This window comes from Antechinus flavipes, chromosome 3 (assembly GCF_016432865.1).
Source record: "Antechinus flavipes isolate AdamAnt ecotype Samford, QLD, Australia chromosome 3, AdamAnt_v2, whole genome shotgun sequence".
Taxonomy (NCBI): domain Eukaryota; kingdom Metazoa; phylum Chordata; class Mammalia; order Dasyuromorphia; family Dasyuridae; genus Antechinus; species Antechinus flavipes.
Window position 1 is genome coordinate 588,932,020 of NC_067400.1, and position 22,426 is coordinate 588,954,445.

Sequence of the window (22,426 nt, forward strand, 5' to 3'; positions counted from 1 at the left end):
GGAGAGAGAGTGGAATGTTACGCCACAGTTCTCTTACTGTCCTGACTCAGTTTCCTTCATTATCCTGCCCTAGTCCTGCCCCGGTTTCCCTGCTTCTCAGTTCTGCATAACCTCCCCTCCCTCTTTATCAGAACCCTTGATAGAACATCAGAATGCCTCTCCCATCCCAAGCTATTAGAATATAGATATGTCTTATCAAGATGCCTCCCGGTGATTATGTCACCCCCTCTCCAGGGCCCAGCCCACCCCGTCAGAATCCCGGCCGCTCTCCGCGCCCTGACTCCGCCCCTGACTCCGCCCCTGCCTCAGTCTATCCCTGCGGCTGAGCCACGTGTATATACGTCCCTGAGAAGATTGAGTGCCGGATTCTTGGAGACGATAGTCTCATTCAGCCCCGGACCAAACACGGATCCAACATCTCTCCATTTAACAAATTATTAAATATTCTCTAATCTCTGTCTTGCTCAGTTTCTCCGCCATTACAAAGGGAACCAAGGGGACTAAGTGAGGGGCAGCACTACCAGAAGAGGGTACAAAGGCAGGATTACAGGATTTACAGCAAGAAAGAATGTGGAAGTGGCAAAGAGAGGGTGAAACTGAAGGCGGAACTGAAAGAACGCTTGGCTCCGCCCCTCCTGCCTCCGCCCCCTGGCTTAGGTCTAGCCACTCTCCCCCGAAAGGCCTCTGCCAGAAGTCTCGATGGACTTGAGCCAGGTTTTTGCAGTTTGCGCCTGCGCTTTGCTCCTGCTCAATTTCTAGTTTACTTCCGCCATACTCAAAAAACCGGAAGTGCAAGCACCCCTCCTCGGTGTCTACTGGCCAGAGCGTCACCACTTCCGTCTGGGGTGCCGCGATGGTCGACGGGACGCTGACGGGGAAGGGAGTTGTCCTTCACGCCCCATAGAAAGACGGGTCGGGTGTGACGTCACTGTCCAAGATGGCGGCGGTGGTCGGCGTCTCCTTGAAGCGCAGTCTTGTACCGGGAGTCGCTCTATTCCCCGGGTTCCGAGTACAGGTGAGGCCCGGCCCGGCCTGACAGAGCGGGCTAGGAGGGCTGTAAGCAGCCGAGAGTCGTGGAGCCACAGAGCGGGGCAGAGCAGGGGGAATCCGCGGGGCAGCCCCGGCTCTTTACATGTGGGGAAACGGAGGCCGGGGGGCTACGGCGTCTCCCAGGGCCGAGGCCCAGCTGCTGGAGACCCAAGAGCGCCAAGAGGGTGGAACGAGGAAGGGCTGGACCTAAAATAGAAAGCTCCGGCGTTGCGAGGGACCTAGAACCGAGCATAGGAAAGCCCACGGAACCTAGAACAAAATCAGCTGAGAGGGAGCTAGAATCGAACTGTTAACCTCAAGAGGGGCTCTAGAACACAGAATGTCAGAGCCGGGAAGTATCTTAGAACACAAGACCTCAGAGCTGGGGAGCCTTAGAACACAGAACGTCAGAGCTGGGGAGCCTTAGAACACAGAACGTGAGAGCTGGGGAGCCTTAGAACACTACGTCAGGACTTGGGGTACCTAGAACATACAGTGTCAGAGCTGATTGTGTTTTATTTCTTTACTTTGCAAGTAATTAAAGTGAAGCCCAACAAGCAAAGAGGGGTTAGTCCAAGGTCACAGCTCATGCGCTTTCCATTGTACTGCTTTTTCTCTCCTCCTCCTCCCCCTACTTCCTTCTGGTAAACTTGAGCAAGGAATGACCCTTCCCATGATCTCAGATCCGGAACGAACCTCAAAGATCAATTATCTCAATCTATACTTCAGTCTCTTAGCGATCTGTCACTTTGTCCTGGGTAGAGTCTCACTGAACAGAGTCCATTAAATTAATAATTAACTTCTTGCTCCCTCATAGAACTTATTGCCTCCTTTCTTTGTAGTTGCTGAGCAAATTTTGTTTTGCTCAAACAATAAGTTTGCCCCTTATTGTTAGGATGAATTGGATGGAAATCAACACCTGTGAGAATGATCTCAAACTTGTTTCCCTAAGAATGAATTAGTTACTTTGGCCTTCGTTGCAATCTCGGTATGGCTGTGACACAAGTGTGTAAGAAGGTCATTAGTGCTAAGAACTAGGATGTTGTAAAATATCCACATCCAGAAAAAAGAACATGCAGTCTCAGTGCAGACTGAAGCATACTATTTTCACCCTTTTGTTGTTGTTTTTCCTTTCTTGTGGTTTTCCCCTTTTGTTCTGATTCTTTCACCACATGACTCTTGTGGAAATATTTTAACAACTGTTGTACACATGTAACCTATATCAGATTGATGCCATCCTGGGGAGGAGGGAGGGAGAAAAAGATGGAAATCAGAATCTTATAAAAGTAAATGTTAAAAACTATCTTTACAAGTAATTAGGGGAATTAAAATATTAAGTGGAAGGGGGAAAAAAGGGGATCTTATGGCATCCTAGTTGCTTGGGACTACATTATTGCTAGATGCTAAGTGGCTCAGGGGATTGTGCACCAGGCCTGGAGTCAGAAAGACCCAAGTTCAAATGTAGCCACAAAACTAGTTGTATGACTCTGAGCATGTCACTTAACCTCTATCCACCTTCATCCATTGGAGAAGGAAATGGAAAACTATTCCACTATTTTTGCCAAGAAAACCTCTAATAGGGTCATGAAGAGTCAGACATGACTAAATAACAACATTTTTTTTTATTTTAATAGCATTTTATTTTTCCAAATAATATGCAGAGATAGTTTTCAGTGTTCACCTTTGCAAAACCTTCCAAATTTTTCTCCCCCTTTCCCCTCCACAAGACAGCAGGCAATCTGATATAGGTTAAATATGTGCATTTCTTCTCAATTTATTTCCATTTTTGTCAGATCAAAAGAGGGAAAAGATTAGAAAGACAAAGAAAAATGAGCAAACAACCACAACAATAAAAAGGCAAAAATACTGTGCTTCAATCCACATTCATTCTCCCTAGTTCTCTCTCTGGATGCAGATGGCTCTCTCCACCACAAGTCTATTGAAATTGCTTTGAATCATTTCTTTGTTGAAAAAAGCCAAGTCCATCACAGTTGATCATGACATAATCTTGTTCTTGCTGTGTATTTATGTAGGTTCATTTCAGTCAACATCAATTCATGTAAGTCTTTCCAGGCTTTCCTGAAATCCACCTGCTCATCATTTCTTATAGAATAACATTCCATTTATATACTATAACTTATTCAGCCATTCTCCAACTGATGGACATCCACTCAGTTTCTAGTTCCTTGCTACTACAAAAAGAGCTGCCACATTTTTGCACATGTGAGACCTTTTCCCTCTTTTATGATTTCTGTGGGATACAGACCCAGTAGAGACACAGCCGGATCAAAGGGTATGCACAATTTGTTAGCTCTTTGGATATGAACAACAAGGTTATTGAGAATAATACAATTAACTCCCTTTTCCATAGCACTTTTATAAATTGCCAAATGCTTTTTTTCTTGGTAAACTGTGAAGTCCATTTTACTCTTGTGAGGACTTAGTTGAAATGATTTATTTGCCCACACTTATGTGGCTGTGAAATGACCAAACTCTTTGATCAACCAATCAATAAGCATTTATTAAACATTCACTACAAGCTCCATGCTACACCTTAGAGACATAAAGTCAGAAATCAAACAGTTCTTACTAACAAAGAAAACAAACAAATACAAGTATATAATTGATGTTTGCAAAAAGAATATAAGGCATTTTGGGGAGGGAAGCCATTTCCGCCCAAGTAAAGGACTGAGGATACCATTCTCTTCCCTGAAAAGATGTCTTTCTTGATTTTACCCTTTGTCCTAGTTGCCTTGCATTTACCTTTTTATTACAGGCCTTGACTCCCTCAACTAGAAAATTAGTTTTTCCAGGGCAGAGAATATGGCTTGTCATATCTCTTTGTTTCTTAAACATTACTACTTGTATGAGCTTGAGCAGATCCCTTAGTTTCTTTGAACTTCAGTTTCCTCAATTGTAAAATGAAAAGTTTGGACCATGTGATCATTAAGATTTTTTCAGGTCTATTACTCTCTTACCTATGATCTAAAAAAGAAACAACAGAACTGCAATGGGACAGTCTGGAGAACCCTGGATTGCATCTTCCTCCCTTGGTTCCTCCCCACAGGGACTTTCCACTACAACATGCTGATCCTCTACTTTCTCTGAGCTTAGACAATAGTTTGTATGGCACAACTTTGCACTTAATGATAATCAGTCTTAGGCTTTCAGTCTTAGCCTTCCAGTCTCCATCAAGGTTCCAGTTCATCACACACAATGGCCAGAATGGTCTTTCTAAGGACAAAACCATGTCATTCCTGAGCCTAGCACGTTTGGCCCAATCAGGTTCCACCTTTCCTTCCTAACATTATTTCCCACATTGGAAACACCAGCCAAACTGGACTACTAATTAAATGTTCCTTGAACTGGACATTTCATTGCCTCATTCTCATACATTTAAGGTCATTCCCAATGCCTAGAGGTTCTATTGCATCAAGACCTTTTAAAATGTGTATCTTTTCATCAAGGTTCAATTCAAATGCTTTTTCCTCTTGTGTTTCCTTCTCAGATCTTGCCTCAACTTCCCCTATACTCACCCATATATACCAACTCAAGCATATTCTCTTCAGGTTTTCCAAGAGTTTTATCTGGGTCTCTTATTTGCCCCTTCACAGTCAGCTATATTTTACCCATCTATATATATGTATGTTCCTCCCCTATCCCTTAATAGAACATATGTTCCTGGTGTGCAAGAACTGCCTTTTTTGTGGCCAGGAATAGCAGTGCACTGTTTACATAGACTCTTAATGAATGCTTGCTGAATGGATCTGATACTCTGTTTTCCAGCTTCTTAAATTGTGGTTCACAACCCCATTTGGAGTCTTATAATTTGATGTGGGCGTTGCAAAATTATGATTTATTATCAGTAAATGTTTTATTTATATACCTAAATACCCATGGTCACATAAAAATTTCTTGGGCAAAAAGGCATTGTGAATGGAAAAAGTTTAAAAAAACCTTGGACTACTTCAGGCATCTAAAACTTGAATCTCCAAATAGTCACTTTCACCAACTCTCTTCCCCTTTCTTCCCAAAAGAATAAAAAAAATTTAGATTTAATTAGGAGGAGGAGATAAGAACAATAAATGGGAAGTTTACATTTCAAACCAATTATTAATATTTTTTTGAATTAAATGATAGATTCCTTGAGGGCAGGAATTTTATTTTACAAGTATCTTTTCAACTGACTTCTGGAAAGTACTAGATAAATATCTGCTTATTAGTTTTAATGTGCAAATATATGCTTATTAGTTTGGGGAAGTAGAAATGTTTTCTTAGTGGAGGCTGGCAGAGTTCAAAATTGAGCCAAATTTTCCATTTCACTGACAGGGGCCTTTTCCCCCCACTCTCTAGTTCCCAACACAAAGTCATTTTTTGTCCTTCCCCTCCAAATTCTTAATGTTTCTCCAGACTGTTGAAATTCTGAATTCTTAAGGAACAATATCCAATATTTAGCACAACTTGGAAACTGCTGTCCTCACTTCCCCAAATCCAATGTCTAAATTTTCTTATGACTGTCTCCTCTTGGTTTTCAAATGGCAAATGCCTGTGTGTGTGTGTGTGTTTGTTTGTTTTTTAAATGCCCATGTATTGTGTGAGCACTAAATGAAGAATAACTTTGTTTAGTGCAGAGTGCTGGTCCTAGAATTGGGACACCTGAATTTGTCTCCAGGCTTGAATTCTTTTACCTTGGGCAATCCAGTAATCCTCCCAGGGTCTTCATTTCTTCTCCAGTAAATGGGGCCTGGCTTCCAAGATTCCTTTAACACCAGTCTCATGGTCTTGAGAGCCCATCTAGCATAGATCAATGACCCTGAAATCTCCACTTTCTGGCACTCAAAGATGGTGAATGTACCGCTCAAGGATAAATTTTTGTCAAAGTTATTTAAACAATAATTAAGGCACTAGGGTATGTCAGGAAAAATCAAATCGAAAAAAAGGGAGAGAAAGATAATAAAATCAACAAAAAGAGTAAAAACGCCATGTTGTGAACCACACTCGTTTTCCATATCCTCTCTCTAGGTGTGGATGGCTCTCTTCATCACAAGATCTTTGAAAATGTATGCAAAGGCTTTTGAAGAGAAAGGAGCACACTTTGCTCTTTATGTGGATTGCCGTGGTCGATTGGTTCTTTGGTCATTTGGTTAGTTTTTACTTATGTTGGCAAAGAAAGTCTTGAGCAGCCTAGAAAAAGGAATTGTCCTTTTGCATTGCCCTGCTTTTTGGGGTGCTATTCACTTTATTACTACCATTTTTGAGGATACCTTAGTTTTTCCACTCAAAAAGTTATTTAGTAGATGATAATAGCTTAAATGTCCCAGGGACATTTAAATGTAAGAAACTCACTCCTGATAGTGGAGCTCCCCATAGTGGAAGGGCCACCGTCCAAGGAAGTACTGGTGTTGTAGGTGTTCTAGCAGAGGTCAGATGTGTCAGTTGAAGGAATTCCTGGGATCAGCATGAAGTGGGGGTGGCCATGGCCCCTGCAGGGAGTGCACATGTATGATCCTAAGGTAATGCGCCTGCCTGCTTTCCTTGTGAGACAGATGGGTAACCCACCTGGAATGTGCTGTGCATGTGACCCCAAATAAAATTAGACCAGCTCATATTTCTCTACTGCTTGAATGTTTTCAGAACACAGACAGCAACCCTGTGGGGCAGGAAGTACAAATATTGTTCCCATTTTACAAATGATGGAACAAGTTGAAAGAGACAAAATGGGTACGTCAGTCTGAGGAAGCAGACCCGGGCTCTCTGTGGTACAATTACCTTTGTGGTCTCTAAACAGCCGCCTTGTTCAGGCCTATATGCCAGGCCATGGGGCACATGCCAGGGATTGCTTGGAGAAGCCCAGGAGAGAGCAATAAGAACATTTATACTTAAACCCATACTCCCTGGACTGGTTGGTGCTGACTGCCGGATGCGCTGTCCACAGCTCTCCATCCTCTGCCTTTTGTGGGGGGCGGGGAGGGTGTTCCGCCCTTCCCTTCCCCCCTTTAGTTTTCCTGGCTTCCTTCAGGGCTCAGCTTACACCCCCCTCTGCAGAAGAACTTTCTGGTGCCTCAGCTCATTTGCTGTGAGATTACCTTCTGTTTACGCTGTGATGTCCTCATCATTGATGTGTTGTCTCCGCCAGCAGTAAAATGTGATTTCCTTAAGGAGGACGTGGTTTTGCTCTCCGTTGTACCCTCAGCATTTAGCACAGCACCTGGCAGATAGTAAGAGCTTAATAAATGCTTGTTGACAAATGGATTGAAACTTGCCCAGAGAGGGAAAGGTCCGAGGTCACGCAATGAGTGATGGATCTGGAACAAGGGACCCTTTTTTGCTGATTCTTAGCCTGGTGCCCTTTCCGTGACACCAGAGATGACTGACTTTCTTTTTTTTTAAATAGGCTAACAAGCTTGAAATTGATTCTTTTTTGTTTAATTTATTTTTCCCCAGTCCCCTATAAAAACAAGTTTTAACATTCGTTTTTAATTCCAAATTCTCTCTTCCCTCCTCACCTTCTGTGTGTCAATCTTCCTCATTGAGAAGGCAAGCAATTCAATATAGTTTATACGTGTGTAGTCATACCAAACATATTTCTCTATTGGTCTTATTATGAAAGAAGAAACAGAAAAAAATCTCCAGGGAAAAATGTATGCTTTGTTCTATATTCAGACACCATCATTTCAGTCTCTAGGGACTGATAGCATTTTTCTTCATAACTGCTTCAGGGTGTCTTGGATCACTGTATTGCTGAGATTAGCTAAGACATTGACAGCTGATCATCTTACAGTATTGCTGTTACTTTGAACATTAGTACATTTATTTCACTTGTATCAGCTTCTATAAATCCAGGTTTTTCTAAGAGCAGTTTGCTTATCATTTCTTATAGCATAATATTCCATCACAATCACATATCATAATTTGTTCAGCTAGTCCCCAATTGATAGGCATCCCCTCATTTTCCAGTTCTTTGCTCCAGAAAAGAACTATTAGAAATATTTTTGTACATATAGGTCTTTTTCCTTTTTGCTTTTTATCTCTTTTGGAGTATAGACTTGGTAGTGGATTGCTTGCTGTTTTGGGAAAGAGGGAGGAAAAATTAGGAACTCAAAATTTTGCAAAGGTGAATGTTGAAAACTACCTTTGCACGTATTTGGAAAAATAATTTTTTAAAAAAGATTTGCATGGTTTTATCCCCTTGGGCATATTTTCAGAATGGTTGAATAAAGTTATAACTCCAGCAACAGTGTATTAATGTCTCATTTTTTCCACATCCCCTTCAACATTTGTCATTTTTCTTTTCTGTCCTATTAGCCAATTTGATACTTATGAGGTAGTACCTCAGAATTATTTTAATTTGCATTTCTCCAATTAGTTGTGAGAGTATTTTTGCATATGGCTGTAGGTAGATTTGATTACTTCATCTGAAAACTTCATCTTTTGATCATTTGTCAATTGGGAATGGCTCTTATTTTTATAAATTTGACTGTTTTCTACATATTTGAGAAATGAGACCTTTATCAGAGAAACTTGTTTCATTTTTTTTCTGTTACTTTTGCTAACTGCATTTCCCTCCATCCTTTCCCCCTCTTTTTATTCCATCATCTCTTTTCTTTCACCCTATCCCTCCCCAAAAGTGTTTTGTCTTCCATTCTATCCCTCCCATTCCCACCACCACCACCACTCCCCTTCTTATTCCCTTTGTCTCCTACTTTCCTTTAAGAGAAGATAGATTGAGGCAGCTAGATGGCGCTTTGGATAAAGCACCAGCCCTGAAGTCAGGAGGACCTGAGTTCAAATTAGGTCTCAAACACTTAACACGTCCTAGCTGTGTGACCCTGGGTAAGTTACTTAACCCCAATTGCCTCAGCCCCCCCCCCCCCCAAAAAAAAAAAAAAAGATAAGATAGATTTTTATATTCACTTGAGGGTGGATGTCATCCCTCTTTGAGTCAATTCCAATGAGAGTAAGGTTCACTCACTCCAACTACTACTCTTTTCTTCCCCTCCACTATGAAAGATTTTTCTTGTCTTTTTTATGTGAGATGATTTGTCCCATTCTACTTTTTCTTTTCCCTTTCTCCCAGTCCATTCCTGTCTCACCCATCAAGTTTTTATTTAAATATCATCCCTTCATATTCAATTCTCACCTATATTCTATCTAGATAAACTCTTTCAAACTACCCTAATAATGAGTTATAAGTCTCATCTTCTCATGTAGGCATGTAAACAGTTTAACCTTATTAAGTCCCTTCTGGTTTCTTTTTCCTGTTAACCTTTATATGCTTCTCTTGAGACTTGTATTTGCTATCATCTCTGATCTTTTTATTAAGAATACTTCAAAGTTTTCTGTTTCATTAAATGTCTATTTTTTTTCTTCTGAAAAATTATGCTCAGTTTTTTTGATTATGGATTTCAAGTGGTCTAGTAATTTTAAAATTATCTCTCCTGGATCTATATTCCAGGTTAGTTATTTTTCCAGTGAGACATTTCACACTGTCTGCTATTTTTTTAGTTTTGTTTTATTGATTCTTGATTTCTCAGAAAGTTATTAGCTTCCATTTGCCCGAGGAATTTTTTTCTTCAGTGAATTTTTGTGCCTCTTTTTCCATTTGGGTAATTCTACTTTTCAGTGCATTCTTTTCCTCATTGGTTTTTTGGTATCTCTTTCACCATTTGGCCGAGACTGTTAATTTTAAGATGTTATTTTCTTCAGCATTTTTTGTGTTGACTCTTTTTTCATGATTTTCTTTCATCATTTTCATTTCTCTAATTAATTTTTCTTCTGCCTCTCTTACTTGATTTTCGGTCTTTTTTGAGTCCTTCTATAACCCGAGACTAATTTTTTGTTGTTGTTGAGGTAGTTGGGGTTAAGTGACTTGCCCAGGGTCACACAGGAAGTGTTAAGTGTCTGAGGCCAGATTTGAATTCAGGTCCTCCTGACTTCAGAGCTGATGCTCTATCTACTGCACCACCTAGCTGCCCCCTAATTCATATTTTTCTCAGAGGCTTAGGATGTAGGAGCTTATACTTTATCTTCTTTAAACATGTATTTTGAACTTCCTCATCAATCATAGTAACTTTATGTGGGTCAGAATTTTTCTCTGTTGTCTACTCACTTTTCCATTCTTTTTCTTGACTTTTAACTTTGTTAAAGTGGGACTTTGCTTCCAGGGTAGAGTGTGCACTGTCCTAAGATTCAGAGAGTTTGTGCAGCAGTTTTCAGTTCTTCCAAGGTATTATGATCTAAGGAGAGGCAGTTACTTCTCTCCTGACCTATGCTCTGGTCTGTGAGGTGACCACAACCACTTTTTTCTGCTTTGGAACTATGATGAAGTTCTACATTGGCCCTAAGCCTTGGGGTGCTAGTGCCTCTCCTTGCTCGGGAATTATGAGCCAGCCCTGCATCCCAGATCAGAGTATGGGCAAAGTAACAGAATCCTTCCTTAGTGCTAGCAAAGAGACCCCTGTAATCTCCTTCTGACCAGTTGTCTGAGCCCCTCACCTTTGGGCTAAGAGCTCTGGAAGCATCCACTGACACTGATAATTAAGTGGTTCTGAAGGCCTGCTCCAGGCCCAATCTGTGCTGGCTCAGCCTCTGCTGGATCACATTTCACCACTCACCTAAGTGCAACAGATGTTTCCTGCCAACTTTCTAAGTTGTCTTTGACTGGAATATTATTTCATTATGTCCTTTTGTGGGTTCTGCTGCTCCAGGAATGGTTTTATGGCATTTACAGATGTTTGGAGGGATCTGGGGGAGAGCTCAGGCAAGTCACTGCCTTTTCTCCACCACTTTGGCTCCACTTCCTTTAATATGAATAGAAAAATAGCTCTTAAAATAGTTCATCATTGCATGTTGGGCAAACTATTTATTCTTACTTGCATGATTTCTTTCCCCTTACTTCAGACGTGCCGAGGGGCTCAGACAGCAACTGCAGCAGCTCCCCGCCTCAAGAAATTTGCCATCTATAGATGGGACCCAGACAAGCCTGGAGATAAGCCCCGGATGCAGACATATGAAATTGATCTGAACAGGTGAGTGTCTGTGTCCAGAATAGGATGTTGAAGGGCAGGCCGTGGTCTGGTGATGGGATTAGTGGTTAATTCAGAAGGACAATATCATTTCAAGTGGGGAAAGTCTACAGAAGTGACCTCCACATGAAAGACAGCTTATTATGAAGTCACACGTGTGGTACAAGCCCCTATTCATGTGTTTCTAGGATCACAATTTATATCCTTCATCATGTATGTACTGATGTAATCATGATGGACACCACAGAGGAGCCAAGGTGTCTCTGAAATTATAAGATCACAGACCTGGAATTAACAAGCTTCTGCTCCTGGAAAATGTTCATTCCCTTCAGAGGTCATCAGCTCCAGCCCCTGCTGCACAGGAATGCCCTTTCTCATATCCCAAATTCTGTTGTTCAGCTTCTACTTGGAGACCTCCAGTGTGGAGCTTATGAGGAAGGGCATTCTGCTTTGGGACAACTCCATGTGTTAGGAGGCTTGTCCTGAATGGAGCTGACCTCTGCTTCTTGGAAACTCAGGAGATCATTAACCTCAACAACGATACTGTTTGAGGATGTATTTTGATGGAAGTGGATCTCTTCGATAAAGAGAGCTAATTCAGTTTCAACTGATCAAGGATGGACAGAAACAGCTACACCCAAAGAAAGAACACTGGGAAATGAATATAAACTGCTTGCATTTTTGTTTTTCTTCCTGGATTATTTATACCTTCTGAATCCAATTCTTCCTGTGCAACAAGAAAACTGTTCAGTTCTGCAAACATGTATTGTATCTAGGATATACTGTAACCTATTTAACATGTAAAGGACTGCTTGCCATCTTGGGGAGGGGGCGGAGGGAGGGAGGGGAAAAATCGGAACAGAAATAAGTGCAAGGGATAATGCTGTAAAAAATTACCCTGGCATGGGTTCTGTCAATAAAAAGTTATTTAAAAAGAAAAAGAAACTCAGGAGCATGAACTTGAAAGCATGTCCCCATGGCCCCCCTGCCTCTGAGGGCCAACAGAACAAGTCTGGAGCAGTCTGCACAGTGACCTGAAGATAGTGAGCATGTCTTCTTAAGTCTTCTGTGGGATGAGTCAAAACTCTCCATTTCCTTTGAACACTCTGATCCTTTCCCTGTCCTGTCATCGTCTGGGCAAATGATTAGTTGTTCTGCGTCCTAAAATGTGGCACCAAAAGCTCAGTTGAGCTGTTTTGTTGGCCTATCCCACTTCTGACTCATTGAAGCATCCAGTCCATTGACACCCTTTCTATCTTTTTCACTCTCACTGTAACCACATGTCACGGAGACATCACTGAAAAGGAGTCAGCATTGGTACTGCTGTACTGGCGTTTGGGTACCCTTTTAAAATCCAAAAGTTACATGTGGGATGTAAGGGTCCATTAGAGAGGCCAGGCAAGCACAGTTGGGATGTAAAGCAAGCCAATGGCCTGGAGGTCCCTGGATGTGAGGAGTTGAGTACATAGGGACTTCCTTCGTGGGTGGGACCTCCAGCCTCAGTGGGAATCCCAAAGACTCTGAAATCACCTCAGGAACAGGAAGCTACCTCCATATCCGATTGGCCTCTGTCTGTGACCTCATGGACCTGATATAAGTTCCACCTTTTCACCTGGAGCTTGGCCTTGGGGAGAGATACAAAGAGAGTGCAGGAAGTCAGAGTGAGGTGTAAACCAAGTGAATAAAGTCTGGAACAAATGGGGTAGCATTATGTGAGGCAATCTACGTGTCAGGGTTTGCTGAGAGGCTCCAATGAAGGACAGCCTTGACAGAGTAGTGGTGTATCACTGCGCATGCTGGGCCACAATGGTCAAAGACAGGAAACAGATCACATGCCTGTCACAGTGACAGCATATTGGGGGCCAGTCAGTTACTCTGATAGCTAAGGGAGTGCTCTCGGCCAAAGGGAGACCAGTTAGTCATCATTCCCCTGTGGCCACAGCCACCGAAGAGCTGGATTAGGCAGTACTGGCACCTCCTCGGTGCTGCTCTGACCATTCTGATGGTCCAGGCTGGAAACCGTGTTTTGAGAGGAATGTGATATAAGAATGTGACTAAGCTGTCTGCAGAATAGATCTGGTAGTAAACTGCATTCAGGTGAAGGGTAGCCTAAGTGAGGGGTTTGGAAACTATGTCATTTGAGAAACTGGAAGACAGTTTTAGTTCCAGTATAAGGGAAAACTTAACAGTAATTATTATTGTTCCGTAATGAGATGGGCTGTTTGGAAAAACTTTAAAAAAAAAAAGACCATGTTGCAGTAAACATGGTCTTTACTAAAATGAACCATTACATTCTATATCCAAATTGGTGTTCCTTTTTAGAAACATAATGAAAGCAACTGTTTTACAAATACAAATAGTGAATTTACTGTCTAGGTTTTCATTCTTAGAGTACTGATGATAATTTAAGTAATCTGATTATTCCATATTCTGTTTCCTATAAATGTGCCTGGTTTTTTTTGTATAGGATTATGCTTAATGTTTATGATAATGTACTCACCACAGCTTAATATTAATTACAGTGGAAATGGGGGTGGGGGAAATAAATCTGCACTCGACAACTATTTTTCCAAAAACAAATATAGTAAAATCTATCTTTATAGCAAATAGGAAGCAAGGTGGAATAGGATGGGTTAAACTTTCTGAAAGATAAGTGTTCTTTTTCTCCTTTAACAGATGTGGCCCGATGGTTTTAGATGCCTTGATCAAGATTAAAAATGAGATGGATGCCACACTGACCTTCCGAAGATCATGCCGAGAAGGTAAATGTTTCCTCCCTTTTGATCTGTGGGGCCAGCTTCCTTATTTTGGTTTTCAAATCTGAGCTGACCAAAATGGGGCTAATGGCACTTTTTCAGGTGAATCCTCCATTGGTTGGACTCTCTCATTCAGCATGATAAATGTGGAACTATATTTAGAAGAATTGCACATGTTCAACCTATATTAGATTACTTCTTGTTTAGGGGAGGAAATGAAAGGGAGAGAGGGAGGGAGAAAAATTTGGAACATAAGGTTTTGCAAGGGTGAATGTTCAAAATTATATTTGCATGTATTTTGAAAATAAAATGCTATTATTTTTAAAAATGGAAGAAAAAAAGTGCAAATTTGGAAATGAACAGGAGCTTGCTAAGTCTGCAGAGATAGGGCAGACGTCTGGATGGGTCCTTTGGTTTATTCTAATATGAATATCTTCCATTAAGAACTTGGGCAAAATATTTAAGGAAATGTATGTCCTGTAAATATTTTTCTGTATTCAATTGAAGAAAACTTCTCACCTGTGGATTTCTTTCAAAGACATGAAAATAAGTTCAAACCTATTTGTTTTAAAAAACAAAACAAAAAAAAACAAAAAAACCCAATAACTTTGCCTAATGAGAAACAGAGCCAGACTCCTTTGTGTGCAGTTCTTGGTTTAGGGGGGATATCGATTTATGTGAGATCCTTTCAAAGACTGAACCACCAGCATGGAAAAGCTCAATCCATCAGATCATATCTTGTAAGAATCATGTGACTCTGAGGGTAGTTAATCTAAGGAAAAAAGACTTATTTAAACTGGGGAAGAGAGGACTGGAAACTTACTATCAACAAATATCTAGATGGCTGTCCTTAGGGACAGGACCTGTTCTGTTGGGCATGAGGCTTGAGCTAGAAGGGATGGGTAGGAGTCACAAAAAAGTCAGCAAAATTGCCAGGAGGAAAATGGGCTCTCCTGGTGAGGATGGCATTCTTCCCTGGGGGTATCTACAAGTAAAGACTGGATGGGTGCAATGGCGATTTTTTAAAAAAATGCCTTTTCAGTATGTGTCAGTAAAACAAATACCTCTGAACAAGTGCCCAGACACCCCTGCTTTGTAAAGGGAGCTTTGGGCAGACCAGATCCCTCTGGGTACCATAGTGACTTAGAAAACATGTATGCTGCATTTTTTATTTGTGTTATTTTTATTCTGTTAAATATTTCCCAGTTAGATTTTTTTTTAATTTTTTATTTCCTTCCTTACTGCACAAGTTAGCACCCGAGACCCGCTTTGATTCTGAAGTGTGTCCCAGCTCTGAGATTGCCAAAGATAATTGGCTTTGCCATCTCATTCCTCATCTGCACAGCCAGGGGTTTGGACTCTGTGGCTTCTGAGCTCTCTTTGTGATGTTGGGGATGTCTTTAGCTTTGACGTGCACTAAGGCTCTTCCTACTCATGGCATTGTGCATCTCAAATTCTGTGATTATCTTCCTGGGGTGATTAACTCTGGGTCCCCAAGCTTCCTTTTGTTCTTATCTGTTCTTACTGCACTGTAAGAGGATCCAGACTTCTCAACATACGGTCGGCACTTAGGTTGTGCCAAGTGACCCACCACAGATGGCTTCTTTGTGGGGTTAATCTGCTTCGCTTTTGAAAGCCAGGTGGTGACCCAACAGATATCAGCTGTCTGATAAATGAGCTCCCCCGGTCTGGGCAGCTCGTGGAGTCTCACAGAAATGAGCAGCAGATAGATGATGGCCCCTGATTCTGCATCGAGGCAATTGGGGCGGGTGAATTGTCTGCCTTCAGGCGGGCCCCGGGGGCACTGCCAGGGTGGCAGACTGAGAAATGGGTAACTTGGTCTAAAAGCTTGGGAGTGAGCAGATGGGGCTGTCTCTCTTAGGCATCTGCGGTTCCTGTGCAATGAATATCAATGGGGGCAACACACTGGCTTGTACCAGAAGAATCGACTCCAACCTCAGCAAAGTCTCCAAAATCTACCCTCTTCCCCATATGTATGTGATGAAGGATCTGGTCCCGGTGAGTTTCTATCTCTCTTGTGTGAGATCGTGGTGGAAAGAGGGCTTCTCTGAGACTCCTCCGTTCTCGTCAATCGCGGCTTCCCAAGGACTCCCTGCTCCCAGTCCCTCTCTACCCCGTCCTGCATATTCCAAAGCCACATCTCTGGGCTTGTCGCCTTCTTGCTGCCTCTGAGACGAAGTACAAAGTCTCCCCTAGCCTGGCATCTATGATCTTGCTCCATCCCCCACCCCCCGACTGACTTTCTGCCTATTCTCTGTTCCCCAAATCTGCAGCCCATCCCCCCTCTGTCTGCAATCCTCTGCCTCCTTCCCCCACCCTGGTAGGTACTTCCTCCTCCCCTCTGCCTGCTCAGGTCTTTCTCTCCCCTTCTTTCTTTTTCTATATATAAGCCCATATATTTATATAAGGGCAAAACCTACTTCATTTTTGTTTCTATGACGATGGTTTTCCTCACTTGAGGGTAACTGCTAACTGAAGGACAGAAATTCTGGGATCTAAGGGAATGCTGCCTAGGAGAAAACAGTCCCCAAAGGCCAGAACACCCTTCAGAAGCCCCTCGGTCTGGTTGGGTTGTGGAGGGCTCCCAGACCCTGGAGAAGCCACAGGAATCTGGGCTTGACAGCTGCCAGCAGGAAGAACAAGGGAGTGAGAGCTTTGAACATCTTTGGGCTTCAGTCTGAGAAGGGTCACGGAAATATGGGTGAAGAGCTTCTGTGCTCACTTAGAGCCCACCATAGTGTTCAGAGCCCTGAGCTGAGGCAGAAAGAACTGAACTCAGATCCATGTTCAGACTGTATGACTGCAGCCAAGTCACTTCTCTGCTATCTGCCTCATCTACAGGGCAGTTGTGACGATCAAACAAGTTAATACTTGTAAAGAACTTAATATGATCCCTGGTGTATAGATAGTAGGCATGTAATAAATGCTTATTCCCTTTCCCATCTCTTCCCCTTCTACCCATTCTTCTAAGATATGATAAGAGGATTTAATTCATGTATTTCTTACTCTCTTTCTCAGGATTTGAATAACTTCTATGCCCAGTACAAATCCATTCAGCCTTACTTGAAGAAGAAGGATGAATCCCAAGAGGGCAAGGAGCAATATCTTCAGTCCATAGAAGATCGAGAGAAATTGGTATTATTCTGTTTAGTGTCTTGGTCTGGGGAGGGGAGAGGGGGAGAGGTTAGGATATTTTGTTAGTACCATGGTTACCTTTTAGAACTGCTATTGATAGACCTAGACTGGGGCAAATGTCCCAAGATCTTTTCAAAAAAAAAAAAAAAAAAAAACCACAGAGTCTCAGAAGTAGACTTTTATCCTCCATCCTTTTCTTGGTCTAGAATGGGTGTGACCTGTAAGATTCTCCTGTCAGGAGGCCAGGTTTTGAGGCTCTTTTTCCGACACAAGCAAGGCCATCCAATTCCCATGACTTCTGATTCTCTTGATGTTTCATGGGCCCCGGGGGCAAATAAAAGTTTTTCCTTTCCTAAGGCTAGCCCTAATCCCAGAGCCAGGATTGGGTTCCAGGCTCTGTGGCCTTACCTGACCATCTAGGAGCCTCTGGGAGTTCCCAGCTGTCACTCAGCTGGGCTTCAGGTACCAACATCCTTGCCAGTCACAGAAGGGAATTTTCTGAGAACTAAAGCTCAGTTTAAATACCAAAGCCTTTTTAATTTTACTTAAGTTGTTTTTAACAGAAATCTTTCTAAAATAACACCCCACACATCCTTGCCTTAACCAGAATACACCAAATAGTATAAGATTTAAAGGTCATCATTCTGCCCATCCGCTGCTCCCTTACTGACAAGCTGTCCTTCAGCTGCCCGTGCAGCCCCTCCTCCTCAGTACAGATGAGCTGAAAAATGGCCCAAACAGCTCAGGTTGTTAGAATTGTGTCCCAATTGAATCGGGTTCTAAGAGATGGTCTGGGGGTTCTCCAGGAAATACGGGTTAGTCGTGTGAGTGCGCCAGCCACATGAGGGCTGGTTCAGTGGTCACAGGCCTCTTTCACTTCCTGCTTGGGCGGTGGGGGTGTTCCCCATGCCTGAGGTTCCTGGAAGCCTGACCTGCAAAGAGTGCTTATCTTTCCTTAGATAGTCCCAGGCTTCTGGGCCTAAGTCCACAGGTGCCTTTCTCTGGTGACTCACAGTCCTAAAGAGTCAGAACTTTGCTGAAGGGCAACTAGGGGGTCATCTGGTGCAAAGGAGGCTGGGTCTGGAGCAGGGGGACTCCTTCCTGAGTTTGGTCTGGCCTCAGATGATTACTAGCTGGGTAACCCGCTGTGCCTCCGTTTATCATCAGTCAAGAAGCAGAAAAGCAAACAGCCAGCTACCCCCAGCCAGGAAAACTCCCAGTGGGGCCCTAGAGACTCAAATGTGACTGAATAGTAATAAAAAGCAGCCTGTAAAGAAATCAAGACTTGGAGAAGGGGAGTTGTTTGGGAGTGACAGTGCAGGGGCTTGAAATGGGTCCCAGACCCACACCCTCCGCCCCATGCTCCTGTGGGCCTGGAGTGTCTCAAGTCAGTATAGTTAGCTGGGAAGATGTTTGTTACATATGTGAGAGGAGCCAGATGTCATGGTGGGCTGAGTCCCCATACCCACTGTGTGACCCTGGGCGAGGCTCCTGGCATCTCAGTGCCCAGGGCAGACTGGACTGCAGAGGGGGCACCAGCCTGCATCAGGGAGGGGCGTTTCCTCATCTGGAAGTTCCCTAGACCAAAGGAATTCAGGTCCCAGCCCTCTCCCTGTCCTTAAAACAGATTGCTCTCTGCCTCCTGCTCCAGCTGTGTTCCCTCCTCTCTCTTCTCAGGACGGGCTCTATGAGTGCATTCTCTGTGCCTGCTGTAGCACCAGCTGCCCCAGTTACTGGTGGAACGGAGACAAATACTTGGGACCCGCAGTCCTCATGCAGGTAAGGGGTTCCCATCCAGGGGCCCAAGAGCCCCATAGGCCTGTTCAGAGCCTGCCTGGCCCCAGAGCCGTTTGTGGGTCTGTCTCCTCCCTCCCCTCCCCATGCCCACACACACACTCTGCCCCTGGATTGGCAGCTTTGTGCCCATGTTCTGGAAGTGCCCGAGTCACCTGGATCTCCTGCCCAGCGGAGAACCATCGCGTGAATGAGTGAGCTGAGCGCACACATGCGGCTCAGCTCCTCAGAGCTGCTCACTCTGGTGCTGAAAAGACACGAGGCAGGACCAGCCCAGGGGCTTGCCAGCCAGCAGGAGTGAGGGGGGGAGGGGGCAGCAAAGCAGAAACGCAGCAGACAAAGCCCGAAATCCTCCAGGAGGCTGCAGTAGCTCATGCGTTGCCTCATGGTGGCTCTCTGGTCTGGGGGTGCTCATCACTGGGGTTCAGCTGCCACTCAGGCATTTTCCAGTAGGCTCCTTATGCAGTTGGCTGGACTCCAGCCCGCTGTGCTGGCTCTGGCCTCAGTTTTACCTTTTTCCCCTCTCTCCTCAGGGGAGTCCCCAGGGCTGGGGGTGGTGAGGAGGCAGAAGCCCAGGTGGGCCGCTGGCAGAGGCCGCCCGAGACAGACTCCGGTTTGCTCTTGTCGGGGTTTGTTGTCGTTCCTTTTTTTAACCTCACGCCTAGAGAGAGTTCACCACAGTGAGAACTCGGGGGCTTTATTGTTTCTGTGCAAGTGGCCGGCGTGGCTGGATTTGCTGCCAGATCTTTCACAGACCCCATGATGTCCAAAAAGCAAACGTGTCTTCTTGGCAAAAGCAGAAGTTTGGTGGTCGCTCAGCCTCGACTGCTCCCATCCAGCATGGGTTTCACCTGGGGCGCTGGCCAGACAGGTTAAGCCGACGGGCAGGAAGATCCCAGCACTTGTGCTTTTCAGGCCGGCAGAACTGCAGGGACTGAGCCCGTCCCGCCTGGTATAGGCTGGAGCTGCCAGTTGGTTGTTTCAGGAAGTAGGGTTCCCCCTGGGTCTCTGGGCCTGGCCCTGCTCAGCCTCAGGCCCCCTGATTTCTCCTCAAATTTCTCAGCCTAACGGCTCTGCTCCCCCTCCAGCTTCAGACCAGCAGCCCCGCGAGCCTGTGGCCTGCCTCCCTCGGGAAGCCTTAAAGTGCTGGACAAACAGTTGTTGGCTCTTGGGCAGAACAAGGGAATCCAGCATTTGTCAGATGGGCCCGATCTGGGCCAGCTTGGAGAGAAAAGGAGAGAGCTTCCTGCCCCACCTCTAGTCTAAGGAGGGACGTGACCCTCAGGACAGGCTGAGGTCAGGGGCTGAGCCGTGGAAGCAGAGTGCAGGGGAGAAGAGAGCTCCTGGAGCGGCCGGGGGGCGGTTCTCAGTCCTCACAGGCAGCGGCTTTTTGTCCTTTGTAGCCCCAGCATGTTTATGAGTGCTGCTTGGAGCGGGTGGGGGGGCTGCACCAGCAGTGGCGGGGGGAGAGGGGGCCACGCCAGCAGCAGAGTGCAGTCCATGAAGGTCTTTTCCTGTCTGGGGCCCCAGGCTGGCGCCGGGGGCAGCTTCCTCCGGGCACGGCCGTGACCACTGGGCTCTCCTCTAGGCCTACCGCTGGATGATTGACTCCAGGGACGACTTCACAGAGGAGCGGCTGGCCCAGCTCCAGGACCCGTTCTCTTTGTACCGATGTCACACCATCATGAACTGCACCAAGACCTGCCCTAAGGTATGGGGGCCTGGAGCACCGGTTCTCTCAGCCCTGGGCCCCTGTCGCAGGGGGTGACACGGGGTGTTGGGGCAGAAAGGACACTCGGCCTCCAGGTGACCCGCCTTCCCCTTCCCCCTCCCAGACCAGTCCAGGCTGCTCCTCAGCAGTCAGACCAAGTCAGTGCCCATTTGTTAGTGCTTCCCCGTGCGGAGCCTGGGGCCACAGAGGCAGGGAAAGTCCTACCCCCAGAGCTTAGGTTCTAAGGGGAGAGGGAGCCAGCCTCTGGAGGCCCAGGTCTTGGGAAGCCGTCCCTGGACCAGTGGCCTGCTGAGTGAGGGGAGAGTGGGGTGAAGGGGGGGTGGGATTCTGGCACCCAGTGTCGGTCTGGCAAGGTTTCAAGGCTTCTGCTCCTCTCGGCATCCCGTCAGTCTGAGCCTGGGTTTTGACCATCTCACTTTGACCTGTGTCTGTGCCCACCCAGCCTCTGGGTAGGGGTGCCAGAGCCACATGACAGTGGCTGCCGCCTGCCAGACCCTCACAGCCTCTGACCCACAGAGCCTGTGCCATGACTAGGGCTGAGGCTGTAAGGGGGGAGCACTCAGCAGGAGGACTCCAGGAAGGCTGGGCCCTCACCGCCCCTCCCAGGGTCCTTGATTCTCCTGGGCCTTGGCGAGGCCGCCAGAGGAGACAACTCTTGGGGCCCCTGGTGATGCCGGGAGGGAGGGGACGGCCCCTGACTTAGCAGAGTGGGCACGTGAGCTTTACAGCACGGCAGCGGCTGAAGAAGTCGGCCAAGGCCCGAGTCGGTGCCGCTGTGACCGCTCTGTTTTCCTCTGCCAGGGGCTGAATCCAGGAAAAGCCATAGCCGAAATCAAGAAGATGATGGCCACCTACAAGGAGAAGAAGGCGAGCGCTTAGCTGCCCCCACGGCCCTGACTTGTAACCCACGGAGCTGAACCTAATTTATATCTGATTTGACTCCCGGGCCCTGTTTTTCCAAGAGTAGTGCATGTCCAATGAGCGAGAAATGAATAAAGAACATACTACTTTATAACAAAAGGGCTCTGTGGCCTGCCTCAATGTGGGGGGAGGAGGGGAGCAGTGACCTTTGTCCTGGGCTTGCCCCAGAGCAGAGGGGGTCAAAGGGTCCGAGGTGCTGGTGTCTGCCAGGAAGGAGATGCGGCTTTAGAACGTTAGCACGCCAGGGTGGGGGCTCACCAAGGGTTCCTCTAGTTCCAAAGAGATCCTCAGGGCCGAGAAGGAATATTGTTTCCCATGCTGCCATCGTGGGCGAGAGGGAGCGAAAGGTTAGAAGTTTGCCATCTCTCACATTGTAAATCCCATCCCAGAGCAATTTTGTGATACGTTAATGTAGATGTAGATCACCATGACACAAAGGAGGGAAAAAAGCAGAATCAGAGGGACAGAATGCGAAGTAAATGGACAAATTCTAGTGGCAGCTGAGAGACAAACTTGCTTCTGCGTCATGCAATGAAATTTAAACATTGGCCGTCATCAGGCAAGACTAGCTGTATTGGCAATCAGCACTGAGTTTTTAATACAGATTTTTTTTTTTTTTTACTAATACCTATTTTTTTAAATACATGCCGAGTTTTCAATATTTCGCCCTCATAAAACTTTGTGTTGGAGATTTTTCTCCCTCCCTCCTCCTCTCCCCTTCCCCTAGGCAGGGCAATTCTAAATAAAACTTTTTCCAAGCCGTCTTTGCTCCTGCCCTCTCTAGTAGGGCATTTCCAAGGCCACAGGAGGGTGCCATCCTTTGGAACCTAGAACAGTAGGTAAACGGGGCTCCGGAAGCGAGCACCCCCTCTGGCCTCCCGATGAGGAAGGTCCTGCCAGCTGCTGCAGCCGTGCTCTCAGAGGCCCAGCTGCACCCCGTCCCCCACGCCGGCTCCACGCTATCATTCCCTGCCAGCCCTTCTTTATGTGTGAGCTCCGTCTTCCTGCGAATC

The 22,426-nt window shown here is 45.4% G+C and overlaps 1 protein-coding gene across 1 annotated transcript; it reads left to right on the forward strand.

The window, feature by feature from the left end:
- The first annotated feature begins 898 nt into the window (after window positions 1-898).
- On the forward strand, window positions 899-21,512 carry SDHB (succinate dehydrogenase complex iron sulfur subunit B). The gene is made up of 8 exons (XM_051988421.1): window positions 899-1,015; window positions 10,930-11,057; window positions 13,731-13,816; window positions 15,693-15,829; window positions 16,850-16,966; window positions 18,644-18,745; window positions 20,349-20,471; window positions 21,294-21,512. The coding sequence occupies exons 1-8, from the start codon at window positions 938-940 to the stop codon at window positions 21,369-21,371; spliced, it is 849 nt and encodes a 282-aa protein (XP_051844381.1). The 5' UTR covers window positions 899-937; the 3' UTR covers window positions 21,372-21,512.
- The last annotated feature ends 914 nt before the right edge of the window (window positions 21,513-22,426 follow it).